Genomic DNA, 14,945 nt, shown 5'->3' on the forward strand with positions numbered 1-14,945 from the left:
TCTGAGTTTGAAATGTGACTAATACCATGTTGAGAAAGTCATAGAATGTCACTAACTAGCTGAGTGTTCTCACAAAAGTTATTTCTTTGCTATGGATTTAAGTGAGAGGGTTGGACTAGATGCTCCTCTCAAAGCCCTTCCTATCACTAAAATATTTTGATTAAGCTAACAGAAAAGCAAACATGGTGTTCCAGCTACAAAAGGAATGGAAGGGATACTGGACTCTTGAGTAACTTTTAATTTGTTATTTATAATAATATTTTTTGATGAAAGCAAAAAGTATTTTTAAATAATTTTTAAGAATATGTTGCCTGTTCTTTGAGGATTTGATTTTTATAACTGCAGTTAAATGCTTATCACCAGTATTTAACTTGTGATCTTTTTTACATTATAGTCTGAAGATAAGGCCAAATATGATGCAATTTTTGATAGTTTAAGCCCAGTGAATGGATTTCTCTCTGGTGATAAAGTGAAACCAGTGTTGCTCAACTCTAAGTTACCTGTGGATATCCTTGGAAGAGTAAGATATTACTAAATTCTAAATGTAATTTTTATGTATCTTACTTTTATATCTACCAGGAGCATTTATAGCTCATTGTTAAAAAATACTTAGATCTTATTTTGAAATTTTATTATTATATAATTTTTTGTGTTCTGATTTAATATATAAAATTATTGCCAATTAATTTTATTTGATATTCCCTCTAAAATATGAGTGCTTGAAATTAGTTATATATGTAAGCCCTTTGAGTAGGTCCTTTTTTCTTTGTGCTGTATGCTCTGATTTCCCAGTTCCTTGATTTAATTTCTGGAGACCGTCAGTATTTTATATCTGCTTCCTACTTAATAGCTGTATCATGGGGCCTTGCCATAAGGAATAGTTTCATCTCTGAAATAACTAGTTCTACTCTCTAAATAGAACTTCACACCTTTCTAGATCTCTTTCATAACTACTTGGAAGACCAATTCTTTAACTTCACAAGACCTTTAAGTCTCAGAGTCCTTCACTTTCTCCATTTTTCAAATTTATTTTTTTCCTCACCCAACTCGGTCCACAGTTTCATGTTGGTATCTTTAGCTCCCTTTGCCATGTTTTCTAACTTTCCCCTGAGCTGGTGAAAATCCAGCTTTGTGTTCAGCTAATTATGTGTCTTCTCTGTGGTTGCATATGGACTACTGAGAGTCTAATAAGATTGGTATCATCATAATTTCATGATCACCAACTTCATCTGGGCTTTCCCTACTCTTGGGCTATTTCCATAATGATTTCTCTCTAGGCCTCTTAATACAAACCTTATCTATTCTCATTAAACCTCCAGGCATTTCTTTAATCCCTTGCTTGGTCAGAATACGTAGGGTCAAATCCTGTCTGCACCATTTCTTAGATGTGTGACCTTGGGTGAATCATCAAAACTGTGTATCAGTTTTTTAATCTTTAAAATGAAGATGAATCCCAGTTTATAGGGTTGTAAGGATTAAATGTGATAATTTATGTATTTAGCACAGTGCTTGGTACGTGTTCTTTGATGCTAGCTGCTGTGATGCTGATGGTGATAATGACTTACCACCACACAACCAGAAGGAGTACTACTGGATCAGTGTTGTATAGGTTGGGTGCTCAATAAATACTAATTTAGAAGCCATTTTCCATATTGTTTCTCATTAATCATTGCTATGTGGTCAGTATGAGATTTCTAAACTATAAATATAATCCTGTTATTTTTTGACTTATAAACTAATCCTCTTAGTAGCTTCCTTTTGCATTTAGGATAAAGTCCACATTCCTTCAAGGCATTTAATGACTGGACACTGGCTTATCTCCATTCTAATCTCTTACCAATATACTTTCTCTTCCTTCCTCAAGTAAAATTTTGTTGTTGAATGACTTAAATATCTTCTTTTCAAAAATTTAACATAGTTTTATAGCTGGTCTAAAGGTATGGAATCTACTCTATATTTAAATCAAATCTACTAGGTCCTTTTAGATTTATTTTTCTCTTGTAAGCCCTGGACATTAGTTGGTTCATAATTAATAACACAGTATTCACTAGATTTATCTTTTAGTTGATCAGAGATTCTGTATGGAAAATAATAACGGACTTAGTTGGAAATCTTCATGTTGAATACTGATTCTATAACTTAATAATGGTCGCATGATCCTAACTAAGTCCTGTCACCTCATGTCGAAAAGCAGGTTGATAGTACCACATGGAGTTTTTGCATGAATTAACTGAGATGATGTTTGTGAAAAAGCATTGTAGCTGTTTAAAGTGCTGTGTACATAATTGTTTTCTTACTTGAGAGAAACAAAATATTTTCTTTAAAATTTTGTAAGGAATTTTTATTTAAAAAATATTTCTATTAAGAATTATTACTTTTTACAATAATGTTAATAAAGAATATAATAGTGATATAATAAAATGTTCAGCATAAATGAAATTTCTCTGAGAAATAGATATTTTAATGTTTAGATGAAACTTCCGCACCTCCCCCCCGCCCCCCGTTTATGTATTTGGTGTTTACAGGTAGCACATGAAATGAAAGAACGTTAATCTTTGTCAGTTCTTTTCTTTTTAAGGTTTGGGAGTTGAGTGACATTGATCATGATGGAATGCTTGACAGAGATGAGTTTGCAGTTGTAAGTAACCTAATGCTCTTAAAATCTTAAACATCTTAATGGTTTTTCAAGTGAGAATTTTCCTGTTTATCCTCAGAGGAAAACTATATTTCCTTAAGGTTGTTGGTATGTGTATTTTTATCTAAAGTGTACAGGTAGTCAATAAATATTTTTAAACAAATGGATAGTAGAAAATGTATGTTCTTACCATCTTCATTTTATTTGACTTTAAGGTACATAGGATTATCTCCTTTGGATAATATACTGTAAAGATGCTGAGTGGTGTTGAGCCTTCCTATTCCATCTTAACCAGGCACCACATCTCAGTACCTCCTTCTGCTATGGAATAATTTTACTTCATATATGCCCCCAGATTTTCACATTTGTTTTATTAAAAGAAAACATGGATAACACTGTAGTTGCACTTCATTTATAGAGTCAGAGAAAGTTTTGACATCTTATCTGAAGACATGTCATCTTTGGAAATTGGAAGTTAATTCCAAATAGAGTTGTGGTCATCTCTTCCTTAAAGGCTAGATACAACTCTGCTGTGAGCTCATGAATAGTAAATCTCTAATCCCCCTTTTAATCTCTTACTTGGAAATTAGTCTGTTCAGATTTTCTGTCTTTATTTTGCTAAGAAATTACCTATTTCTTTGACTTTTCGAACTCATGACAGATTGGCATTATTCTTTTAATCTCTTCTGGGGTTGTGGTTGTGCTAATTTCTCATTCCAAATCTTGTGTATTTTTACCCCCTCTTGAGAGATCTTTTGTTTAATTGAATTTTATCTAGTTTTAAATCTTTTAAAAGAGCCATCTTTTGGATGTAATCATCCTTTTTATTATGTTTTGACTTTTTTGTTCTTCTCAGCTTTTATTTTAGTTCTTCCTAGTTTCTTTTGGTTTGCCTTTAAAAAAAAACAACTTTGGAAAATGAATACTAAGTCCCTTTATTTTTTATCATCTTTAATATTGAAAACATTCAAAGTATGTGTTTTCTCTTGAGTACCGACTTAGCTGGATTCCATAGATGCTGATATAAAGTATTCTCCTTTTTGCTACTTTTTAGATAATTTTTAGGTTTTTTTTATCATCTGTTTAGGAATATATTTCCTAATTTCGAAGTAGTTAAGTTTGTTTGGTTTTTAGTTACATATGTATACACTTTTAGCTTGATTAGATTACACCTAGAGAATGTGGTCTTTAAAATCTCTATTTAAAAAATTTCTTGGGTGCCTGGGTGGCTCAGTTGGTTAAGCGGCTGCCTTCGGCTCAGGTCATGATCCCAGGGTCCTGGGATTGAGCCCCGCATCGGGCTCCCTGCTCAGCGGGAAGCCTGCTTCTCCCTCTGCCTGCCACTTTCCCTGCTTTGTGCTCTCTCTCTCTGTGTCAAATATATAAATAAAACATTTAAAAAAAAATTTCTTGAGGTTTTCTTCTTAGCCAAGTTCATGACCTGTTTTTACATATGTTCCCTGGGTGTGTCAACATTTCTGCTCAGAAGATACTACACCTCTAAAAACTCATCATATCAATTTTATTGATTATGTTTTTGTTTCTGGATTGCCTTATTTTTCCTTTTTTGCCCTTTCATAAATTTTATTCTCTTTATCTCCCAAGAACCAAATAAAATAGGAAGAATAAGTATTATTACATTTGAAAAAAAATTGAGAAGTGGAAACTTAAAGTGTGACTTGAGTCGTAAGTCCCTAGTATTTTTATTTTAATTTGGGTGATAGTTGGAAAGTGGCAGGGACTACCCCCTCACAGTGGTGACAAAAGTTTTCCCAGCTATATATTAAAGGTTGATTCAATGTTTGTGTGGTGTTTTTGGGAAAGAAAGTGGTATATTGAGATTTGGCTAATGTACTTTGAAAGACTGTCAAACTCTATATATTAACTTTTTATAAATAGCTTTTGTGTTAAGAATATTGGCATAAAATCTTTGCATTGGTAAGATGTGTAGAGGGATTTTTGTTTTTTATGAAGACAACAATTAAAAATTTCAAAGAAGCATTTCTATAAGCATAGTTAAGACAGATGGAGAATAGTATTACCGTCATTTGATTAATGGGAGTATGTGCTAAGGTAAGTGATTAAACACAGTTTATCTTATATGCCCTGAAGCCTTTTACTAGGTAACCTACTCTTTTTTAAAATAAAAGTAAGAATAATTTAAGAATGAATGACGCATTTATAGGAAGTTACTACTTAAAAAAAATAGTGAACATCCATATGCCTTCTCCTAGATTTACTAATTTTAACATTTTGCACATTTGCTTTCTTTCTATGTGCATTCCTCAGAAATGCTTTCCAACTTTATCATGCCTTTAGTTTTGGATTCCAGCTCATGTGATATATATTTTTTTAAGATTTATTTATTTATTTGAGAAAGAGAAAGTGTGCATGAGTTGTGGGGGAGGGGCGGAAAGGGAGGGAAAGGAGAGAGAGAATCTCAAGCTGACTCCCTGCTGAGCATGGAATCCGACTGGGGGCTCCCTCCCACCACCCTGAGATCATGACCTAGGCCCAAATCAAGAGTCAGATGTTTAGGGCACCTGGGTGGCTCAGTTGGTTAAGCGACTGCCTTCGGCTCAGGTCATGATCCTGGAGTCCCGGGATTGAGTCCTGCATCGGGCTCCCTGCTCGGCGGGGAGTCTGCTTCTCCCTCTGACCCTCTTCCCTCTCGTGCTCTCTATCTCTCATTCTCTCTCTCAAATAAATAAATAAAATCTTTAAAAAAAAAGAAAGAGTCAGATGTTTAACCAACTGAGCCACCCAGGCACTCTTCATATGATATTTCTACTACCTCTGTTCTCTTTTTATCTGGATTACCTGGTATTTCTTATATTTAAAATGTATCTCTTGAAAACAGCATGTTGCCGTGTTTCAGTTTTTTACCTAATTTGACAGTTTTTGTCTTTTAAGATAATGATGCAGATATTGATTTTATTCCCCCTACCTTATTTATTTAACATTATTATTTTCTCTTTTTTTTCCTGTTCCTATTGTTCCTGGTTATCAAGTAGTGATTCATTGAATTTTCCCTTCTCATTAAAGTGGAAACTCTGTTACAATGTTTATGCCATTAATGGTTAATAACACCTATCCCTGTACTTAATCATACTTTCTCCAGTAGCTGAAAGTAAGTTAACCTTCACTCCAATATAACAAGTCCTTTAGATTATTTTCGCTTTTTTCTTCTTCACCTCCTAACCCCAGAAGATTTTAGAACATTTTTTGGTAACTAAAATTCTAGATTTTACTTGGTTAATTTAGTCCTTTTGGTTCTAGGATTTTCCTTGTGGTTTTGTCAATATCAGGAGTCTCACTAGCATTGTTTTGGTAGACTTTGCCTGATAAATCTTTTTCCATCTTTTTATTTCATGAATGGGGCAACATAGTCCATAGTTTTTTTTTTACTCTTCAGATTTTGTAACTTTTTTTTAATTGAAATAATATAATTAACATATAGTATTGTATTAGTTTCAGGTGTACAACATAATGATTCAACAATTCTATACATTGCTCAGTAACCACAATAACCACAATAAGTATATTTACTGTCTGTTACCAGACAATGTTATTACAATCTTATTGATTATATTCCCTATGCTGTGCTTTTCATCTCTGTGACTTATTTATTTTATAACTGGAAGTTTGTACTTTTTAATCTCTTTTATCTATTTCACCCTTCCCCCCCCCCGCAACTACCAGTTTGTTCTCTGTATTTAAGAGTCTATTTTCTTGTTTGTTTTCTCTTTTGTTTGTTCGTTTGTTTGTATATTTCTTAGAGTCCACATGTGAGTGAAATCATGGTATTTGTCTTTGACTTATTTCACTTAGCATTGTATTCTCTGGGGCTATCCATATTATTTTATTTTTTTTAAAGATTTTATTTATTTATTTGAGAGAGAGAGAGTGCATGAGAGGGGGTAGGGTCAGAGAGAGAAGCAGGTTTCTCACTGAGCAGGGAGTCCGATGCGGGACTCGATCCTGGGACTCCAGGGTCATGACCTGAGCCAAAGGCAGTCGCTTAACCAACTGAGCCACCCAGGGCTATCCATATTATTGCAAATGGCAAGATCTCATTCTTTTTTTATGGCTGAATAATATTCCCATGTGTGTGTACCACATCTCTTTATCCATTCATCTATCGGTGGACACTTGGGGTGCTTTGTTATTGCAAATAATGCTGCAATAAACATGGAGGTGCATACATCTTTTTGAATTAGAGTTTTTGTTTTCTTTGGGTAAATACCCAGTAGTGGAATTACTGGGTCGTATAATATTTCTGTTTTTTAATTTTTTGAGGAACCTCCATACTTTTTTCCAGTGGCTGCAGCAGTTTACATTCCCACCAACAGTACAACAGGATTCCTTTTTCTCCACATCCTTGCTGACACTTGTTATTTCTTGTCTTTCTGATTCTGGCTAGTCTGACATGTGTAAGGTATTATCTCATAGTGGTTTGATTTGCATTTTCTTGGTGTCTCCTAGTATATGATAGTTTTTCTGTCTAGCTTCTATGACTTTGGCATTATCAAGGAGCACTAGCTAGGTATCCTGTAGAAGGTCTGCCAATCTAGGTTTGTCTGATGTTTTTCTCATGGATAGACTAGAGGTGTGGGTTTTTGGAAAGAATACCACAGGTGTGAAATGCCTTTTTCATCACACTTATCAGGGGATACATAGTGTCCACATGCCATTACTGGTGATGTTAATCTTCGTCACTTGGTAAAGATGGTGTTTGCCAGATTTCTTCACTATGAAGTTATTATTTTCCTCTTTTCCTATTCTGTTCTCTGGAGAGGCAGACTCATGCCCTTTTTACTTTGTATTCTGTCTTCATATCTTTGTACTGGTTTTTACATTCTTACTAGGCCTTAAGTTTTTCTGTCAAGTATGTGGTCTAAATTTTAGTCAGTAGCATTTGTTGGGTCCTCATGTGAAGAGTTTTTGGCACTTTGAGATTTATTAACTGTATTTATATTAACATGGTCACATTGTACTGAAGTTAACTTGTTACATATTTGCTAGTTCTATCGGGTGGTAAACATAAAATATCTTTTTAGTTTTCTATTTCTAGTGCCTAGCACAGTGCCTGGTGGCTAGAGATTTCTCAGTAAATATTTTGTTGAATTAAATTGATGAAGAAAACTTGTATTACTTGGCATACATAGGAAATGCCCATTATTTTCATCCCAGAATGCTATTTTAAGAAATTAAAACTGGCAGTTCAAGTGATTGAGTACACGAATGAGCAAATAAAACTCTAAAGGAAGCTCCTAAAATACTGGTTCTCAAAGTATGGTCTCCCATCAGCAACATCAACATTACCAGAGAATTTATTAGAAATGCAGAGTCTTAGGCCTTAGCCCAGCCCAACTAAATCAGAATCTCTGGGGTAGGGGCAGAGAAGCCCTCTCAGAGATTCTGATGGCCCCGAAAATTTGAGAATGCTCCCTAAAAGCACAGAGAATAAAAAGAAAACAAAGTGAGAAACTACTGGTAATTGACTGCAATAGTAAAACTAAATCCCCTCTTTCCCTGCTATCACTGAGAAACCTTAGGCTTGATTTTGCCAGATTTTTTTCTTTTTTTCTTTCGGTGAATATGGTGCATCATTTGCTTTAGTTGCTATATTTGTTTCAATGGCAGGCTTTGATTAGGATGAAGTACAATATAATAATAAAAAAAAATCACAACCCTGCAGTATACTATTCACTTTTTTGTTTTATTTGGTAGAAAATTTTTTGGCTTCAGTTTTGTCAGGGAAACTATTTTCAACGCAACATGAAATTAATGATAATTTTTTTTTTAACTTTCAAAAAATGTGTTGTCTATTGGCAGCAGATAGCTGACATAGCTTTTTTGCTTCTAGTGTCTTCTTTTCCAGGAAATGACTCCCATCTGCATCAAGAGGGATGCTGACCTTTAATGTGCATGTTAGTCACTTCTTTTAGCTCAGTGCCAATTTAATAATATTGCCTATATCATGAATTTGGTTGAAAGTATGTGCTAGCCAGATTGTTTTCACTCTGGAGTTTCAAGCCTTTGAAGTTAATAAAGTTTGTGTGTTTCTAAAACTAAATTGAATTCTTCAAGTTGACTAGTGAATGGGAAGAAGAGAATTCTTGGTTTGGGCCAAACCGTTAAATATGGTCCCAGGACAAAGAGCATCAGCATCCTTGGAGACTTCTTAGAAATTTAAAATACCAGGCCCAACCCAGACTTAATGATTCTAGAATTCTGGGAGTGGAGCCCAAAAATTTGTGCTTTATAAAGTTGTCCAGGTAATTCTGATACCTGCTACAATTTGGGTCCCATTGGGTGTAAGTTTAGTTTTATCCTTTGTGGAGGAGAACATGGTGTTGTAAAATTATATGTGTACTCCTAATGAAGCTATCAAATCTGAGAAAAACAAGAGCTTTGTAGCCGGATCTGTTTGAACGCTATACTATCTTAAAAGATATCAGGCAAGTTACTTAGCATCTCTGAGCTTCAGTTTCTTCATACATAAAATATTTGTAATCACAGAAATCAGGGATCAGTGTTGTTGTATTAGATGCTCAATAAATACTGATTTGAAAGCCCCATAAAACTTAACTTAGAATTGTAAGCAAACTTTTTTTGGGGAAAAATATTATTATTATTATTTTTTAATAAAAGATTTTGTTGATTTATTTGACAGAGACATCGCAAGAAAGGGAACACAAGCAGGGGGAGTAGGAGAGGGAGAAGCAGGCTTCCCGCGGATCAGGGAGCCCGATGTGGGGCTTGATTCCAGGAATCTGGGATCATGACCTGAGCTGAAGGCAGATGCTTAACGACGGAGCCACCCAGGCGCCACCGAAAAATGTTATTTTCAGTAGAAAAAAAATAATTAAGTACTTAAGCTTCCTCCCGGTTGCTGTTAGAATCTTTTTGGAGGTTCCAGGTTGCTTTTTTTTTTTTTTTAAGATTTTATTTATTTATTTGACAGACAGAGACAGCGAAAGATGGAACACAAGCAGGGGGAGTGGTAGAGGGAGAAGCAGGCTTCCCGCTGAGCAGGGAGCCGGACGCGGGGCTTGATCCCAGGACCCTGGGATTATGACCTGAGCAACCAAGGCGCCCCAGAGGTTCCAGGTTGCTTTGAGCAATTTCATATGCTTGAAGGTTGTCATGGAAACTATCTTTTGAAAGTCTTGAAGGTGTCTTGAATTCTTTAAAATGAAGGGACTATCCTGGAACATTCTATATGTAGGTGGTTCCACTTTGTGCAAATGCTTTATGTATTTAATAATTAAAAATAATTTTAAATAAGTAATACATTTTCATGGTTCAGAAAGCAGTACAATATAAGAAGATATTCAGTGGAAAAAAATTTGGTTCCGTCCTTGCCCTCATTGTTCATTTATACCCACTCTATAATCAACCATGTTTCTTAGTTTCTTGTTCATTCTTCTAGACTTCTAAAATGCAAATATAAACACATATGAATAAATATTACTCCCTTACCGCAAAAGATAACACACTATACACACTGTTATACACATTAACACTGTACTTGGGTATCTTCACATAGAGAGCTCTACGATTCCCGCCCCGCCCCCTCCACTGCCTGGGTCAGCTTTATTGAAGAACTACTTTACATACAGTGAATTGCATTCAATTTAAGTATATAATTTGATGAGTTTTGATAATTGTATATATTTGTGAAGGTACTGCAGTTAAGATAGAGAATGTTTTCAGTGGTTTTGGTTCGTTGGTTTTTGTTTTTGCTTTTGTTTCATAGTATTGTATAGCTGTATCATAATTGTTTAAAACCAGTCTTTTGTGGTTGAGCACTTGGGTGCTGCTACAAAGAATTCTGTGATTAACAATCTTTTTCACAGTGTTTTTTTATGGAGGCAGGTAAGTCTGAGGGTAGATTCCCAAATGGGGGATTGCTGAGCCAAAGGAGAAGTAAATAAATTTGGTAGTCATTGCCAATTTGTCCTGCATAGGCTTGGTACCAGTTTGAGCCCCCACTAGCAACGTCTGAGGGTGCCTGTTTGCCTAGTGTAGTTAACAACGTGAGTTATGAAACTTCGGATTTTTGCCAGTTAAGTGGAAAATGGTATTTTAATATAGTTTTAATTTGAAGTTCTCTTGTGAAAGTGAGCATATTTTTGTATATTATAGACCATTTGTAGTATTTACTTTTCTGTAAAATACCTGTTTTTACTCTTTACCCATTTTCCTATTGGATTTTGTTTTTTTCTTCTGTTAATTTCTAGGGACTCTTTTTAGGGAGATTAGCTCTTTCTTTGCAAATATCTTTTTCCCAGATTGTTTGCTTTTGACATTGCAAGATCTTTAATTGAAGGGTGTGTGTCTGAGTTTTTGCTACTTTGGATATATTCCTATAAGTTGCTTAGCTTTGATTTATTTCCTTTTCTCCTTTCTTCCTTTCATCTCTCTCTCTCTTTTCCTCCTTCTTTCTTTCCTAGCCTAATTTCTTAAAAAAAAAAAAAAAAAGAATTTGAGACAGCTTGAAGCTGCTTTGTGTTGAACAATAATCAGTTCAGTGGGTCGGTGTTGTTAAATGATTTTAATATATATGACCCTCGTTCATCTCTCTTGAAGGCCATGTTTTTGGTATACTGCGCATTGGAGAAAGAACCTGTGCCAATGTCCTTGCCTCCCGCCTTGGTGCCACCTTCTAAGAGAAAAACGGTCAGTATATCAGGCTCTGTGCGGTTGATCCCCTCATCAGCATCAGCCGAGGAACCTTACCACTCCTTACCACCTGTAGGCATTTTACCTACCAAAGCACCGTTAAGACAGGTATAGATCTATCAGTGTTAAAGGACTTTTTTTTAAGTGCATGGCATTTAACAGTTGATTGCTTGATGAAGACAGAAGGATCAATCAAAGGGATCAAAGATTTAGAGCACCCTCTGGTTGAACCTGCATAATGTCATGTCCTGGAAAAGACATATAATCCTTCTCCTGCATTTGGCCTTACTTAGGTCATATGGATGTTTTATTGGCTTTGCCTTGATCTACCTGGAATTAGAGTTGGAGACAGAAGATACTCCATGCTAATCTGGCATGCTTGCCTGGGCATAGTTAATAGATATTTTTGTTTTTTTAATCCCCAGTTAACTCTTGATTCTTTGGGATCAAATTATCCAATTTTGGGTTGTTTGAGCCTTTTTTTCCTCCAGCCTGCTGCTTGTCAGGCTGAGTAAAGGAAAATAACGGCAGGATATGCAAATCAGCTAATTCAGCTACAGCTAAGAATGCTGAATGAAACTATAAAAAATGGGGATTGAGAATTTTTTGAATATTTTGTTTATACAGACTCACAGTTAACCCATATTAATGTGGTCATTAATAAGTCAAGAGTTAACTATGCTTGAATTTACTCATTACTTAAAAGGAAAAAAGTGAAGTGGGCATCTGTAAGTATAGTCCCAACTGACCTATATTTTTCTTCTGTAATTTTCTCTTCACCACAGCATTTTGATTAGGGTGTGATGGAATGGTACAGTTAGTGGGGTGGAATTGCTCAGAATTTTGACAGATACTATCATGGATTGCAAGAATGACATTTCAAAGTCTGTTTCATTCTGTCAGAAATTCTCTCTCTCTCTATCTATACATATTTAATTATTTTCATTTTTATTTCTTTCCTGTAGTGGGTTGTATCCCCTGCAGAAAAGGCTAAATATGATGAGATCTTCTTGAAAACTGATAAAGATATGGATGGCTTTGTGTCTGGATTGGAAGTCCGTGAAATCTTCCTGAAGACAGGTTTACCTTCTAACTTACTAGCCCATATTTGGTAAGATTTTATTTAAATTGATTTAGAAAACAAATATGGTTTTGTATAACTCCTGTTTTGTGCATTCTTATTTTTAGGCATTTGTAAATTGGACAGTTTTGTTTCAGAATTTTTTGTAGAGAAAATTTAAATATGAGAATTTCTTCTGGATAATGGATAAAAGCTTGAGAATGGATTACCTGTTTTATAAGATTGACAATGTCAGTTAATGATTATTAAAATGTTAAAATGCAGCATTTGTTTATATCAATTAAACTTAAATTTTTAAGGGAGAATCAAAAAATCTGAAATTTAAACAATATACAAAACAGTATCTTCAAGGTGTGCTCTTATAATTCTGTAGGGCATATGTATTCTGTTATACCTTTACATAGAGAGTACACACTTGTTCCTAAAACAAACTTGAGTGTCTCTAGTGCATATCATGTTAAATGAGACCATGCATATGAAAATTATAGTATGCCTGTTGGCAGTCCACCTGACTATACCAGAGGTTATTTTGAGGTTTTCATGAGGCAGCAAACATCAGATGTGGAACCACATAGCTGCAAAGAGGTACTTAGAAAAGAACAAATGAGGACAGTAGGTCTGCCTTAAGAGGAACAAGAACTCAAGACTGGGAAAGATTAAATATGTGTAACTAATAATAACTGCCACTTTCAAGAGCCTAGGCCAGACAGTGTGCTCAATAAATGGCAGTTGTCATGGGCTTGGCAATATGCCCAGACTTTATGTACTTTACCTTTAATTCTCACTGTAACCTTGCAGAATGTGTGTTATCTCCACTTTATAGATGAAGAAACTAAGGCTTGAAGAGGTTAAAAAAATTTGTTCAAGGTCACAAGAAGAAATAAGTAGAGAAGCTGGAATTCAGGGTTTCTTTGACAACTTACCCATAGTCTGTTCATCAGGCCACATTGGGTTTCAATGAATGAAACAGATCAGGATTTCAGAAAGCTGAGCTTTAGAGAGAGAGAGAGAGAGAGGGAGGGAGGAGGGAAGGACAAAAGTAAACAGGGTAAAACATTTGCTGTTTCTCTTCAAGTGATTTTGTAAAGCTTTCCACATTGCTGCCTTCTCTTCACATGTGATCTCCATTTGCAGCTGTTGTTTCTGCTTTGACTTGGTGATCCTTATATCCGCCTACTCCCTAGAGTTGCAGGAAGCAAGCCAACGTGGAAATTTTTGCTTGTTTTAGAATCATTCTAACGCCACTAATGAACCAAATTTGTTGAAACTTAGGTTTCATTTTTAACATCTTTTAATGTTGAGAACGTTGGGATTCTTTGGCCCATCACAACTCTTACTCTGTAGTGGTTCTGGAAATTGGTAAGGAAGCACAAAGCAAACCCAGATAAGAGACCTCTGCTCAGCACCAAGGTGAACATTCTCTTTCTCTCTTTTTTTAAAACCATTTTAGCTGATCTCTCTTTTCTAACATTTGAGTTTAAGTTTTGGGCAGGCCAAACACACAGAAATATGAGTTTTTTTTTTAATTCAACCGATCATTTTTAAAAAGCTACCTAGTCCTATTACTTTTTCCCTGGATTTTTAGAATAGCAGTTGTAGCATTTATATTCTGTTTGTTTTGTTTATTTGTACAGGACATTATGTGACACAAAGGACTGTGGGAAGCTTTCAAAAGATCAGTTTGCCTTGGCTTTTCACTTAATCAATCAAAAGTTAATAAAGGGCATTGATCCTCCTCACATTCTTACTCCTGAGATGGTTCCACCATCAGACAGGGCCAATTTACAAAAGGTAAGACAACTTAATAGAAAACCTGAATGTATTAACAGAAAGAAACAAGTGCTGTGTTAGATGACAGACTTGATTTGAATGAAACAGTGGAGAAAATGTATCTGGCTAGGAGTAGAACAGTATACTGTTTGTGGTTCAGTTTGTGTCTATAAATATGTTCAAACGCCTTGTATGACATCGTTGGGCTGCAGTTCATTTACCCCAACATTCATTACACATATGGCAACCATATTTTCCAATCTAAAAATTGGAAAAATGTGGTCTTTCCCCCCCCTTGGATTTGTGAATTTTTATGAATAAGGTATAAAATTTAAATGAAATGTATAGGAATTAAATTATTGTGTTTCATTTGATGATTCACTCTTAATACAAATTTGAAAACAAAATCTAGGAGATTATGATTGTTTGGTGTCATTTTTTTTTTTTTTAAGATTTTATTTATTTATTTGACAGAGAGAGACAGTGAGAGCAGGAACACAAGCAGGCTTCCCGCGGAGTAGGGAGCCTGATGCGGGGCTCGATCCCAGGACCCTGTTGAGAAGAAATCTTTGTGGTTTTTGCCATGTAGATGACCTTCTTTTCCTGAGCATATGGCCAAATTTCATATCTGAACAGCTAGAAGCAGGTTTTAGCAACTTTTGGTTTCTGGTCAGCAGTGGGAATTTTCAAAACTACATTGTTGTAGCCATGCTATGCCTTGATTTTTCTCTCCTCCTCTAGACATCCTTCCTAGCATAGTATATTTAC

At 35.2% G+C, this 14,945-nt stretch overlaps 1 protein-coding gene across 4 annotated transcripts in view; it reads left to right on the forward strand.

The window, feature by feature from the left end:
- EPS15 (epidermal growth factor receptor pathway substrate 15) overlaps window positions 1-14,945 on the forward strand; it is a 139,659-nt gene that overhangs the window by 45,487 nt on the left and 79,227 nt on the right. For 3 of the 4 annotated variants that reach the window (XR_012379485.1, XM_025871587.2, XM_025871588.2), the window contains exons 7-11: window positions 395-520; window positions 2,579-2,638; window positions 11,234-11,323; window positions 12,292-12,437; window positions 14,042-14,198. Coding sequence is in view for 3 of the 4 variants with exons in the window: in XM_025871587.2 (XP_025727372.1) it covers window positions 395-520; window positions 2,579-2,638; window positions 11,234-11,323; window positions 12,292-12,437; window positions 14,042-14,198 (579 nt within the window). In the remaining variant the exon portion in view is untranslated. Of the gene's footprint in view, window positions 1-394; window positions 521-2,562; window positions 2,639-11,233; window positions 11,324-12,291; window positions 12,438-14,041; window positions 14,199-14,945 lie in introns of those variants that run through there. The other variant, XM_025871589.2, reaches the window with a different exon arrangement.

The sequence above is a fragment of the Callorhinus ursinus genome, unplaced genomic scaffold (genome assembly GCF_003265705.2).
Source record: "Callorhinus ursinus isolate GAN/ISIS: 27379988/994484 unplaced genomic scaffold, GSC_fseal_2.0 scaffold9, whole genome shotgun sequence".
Taxonomy (NCBI): domain Eukaryota; kingdom Metazoa; phylum Chordata; class Mammalia; order Carnivora; family Otariidae; genus Callorhinus; species Callorhinus ursinus.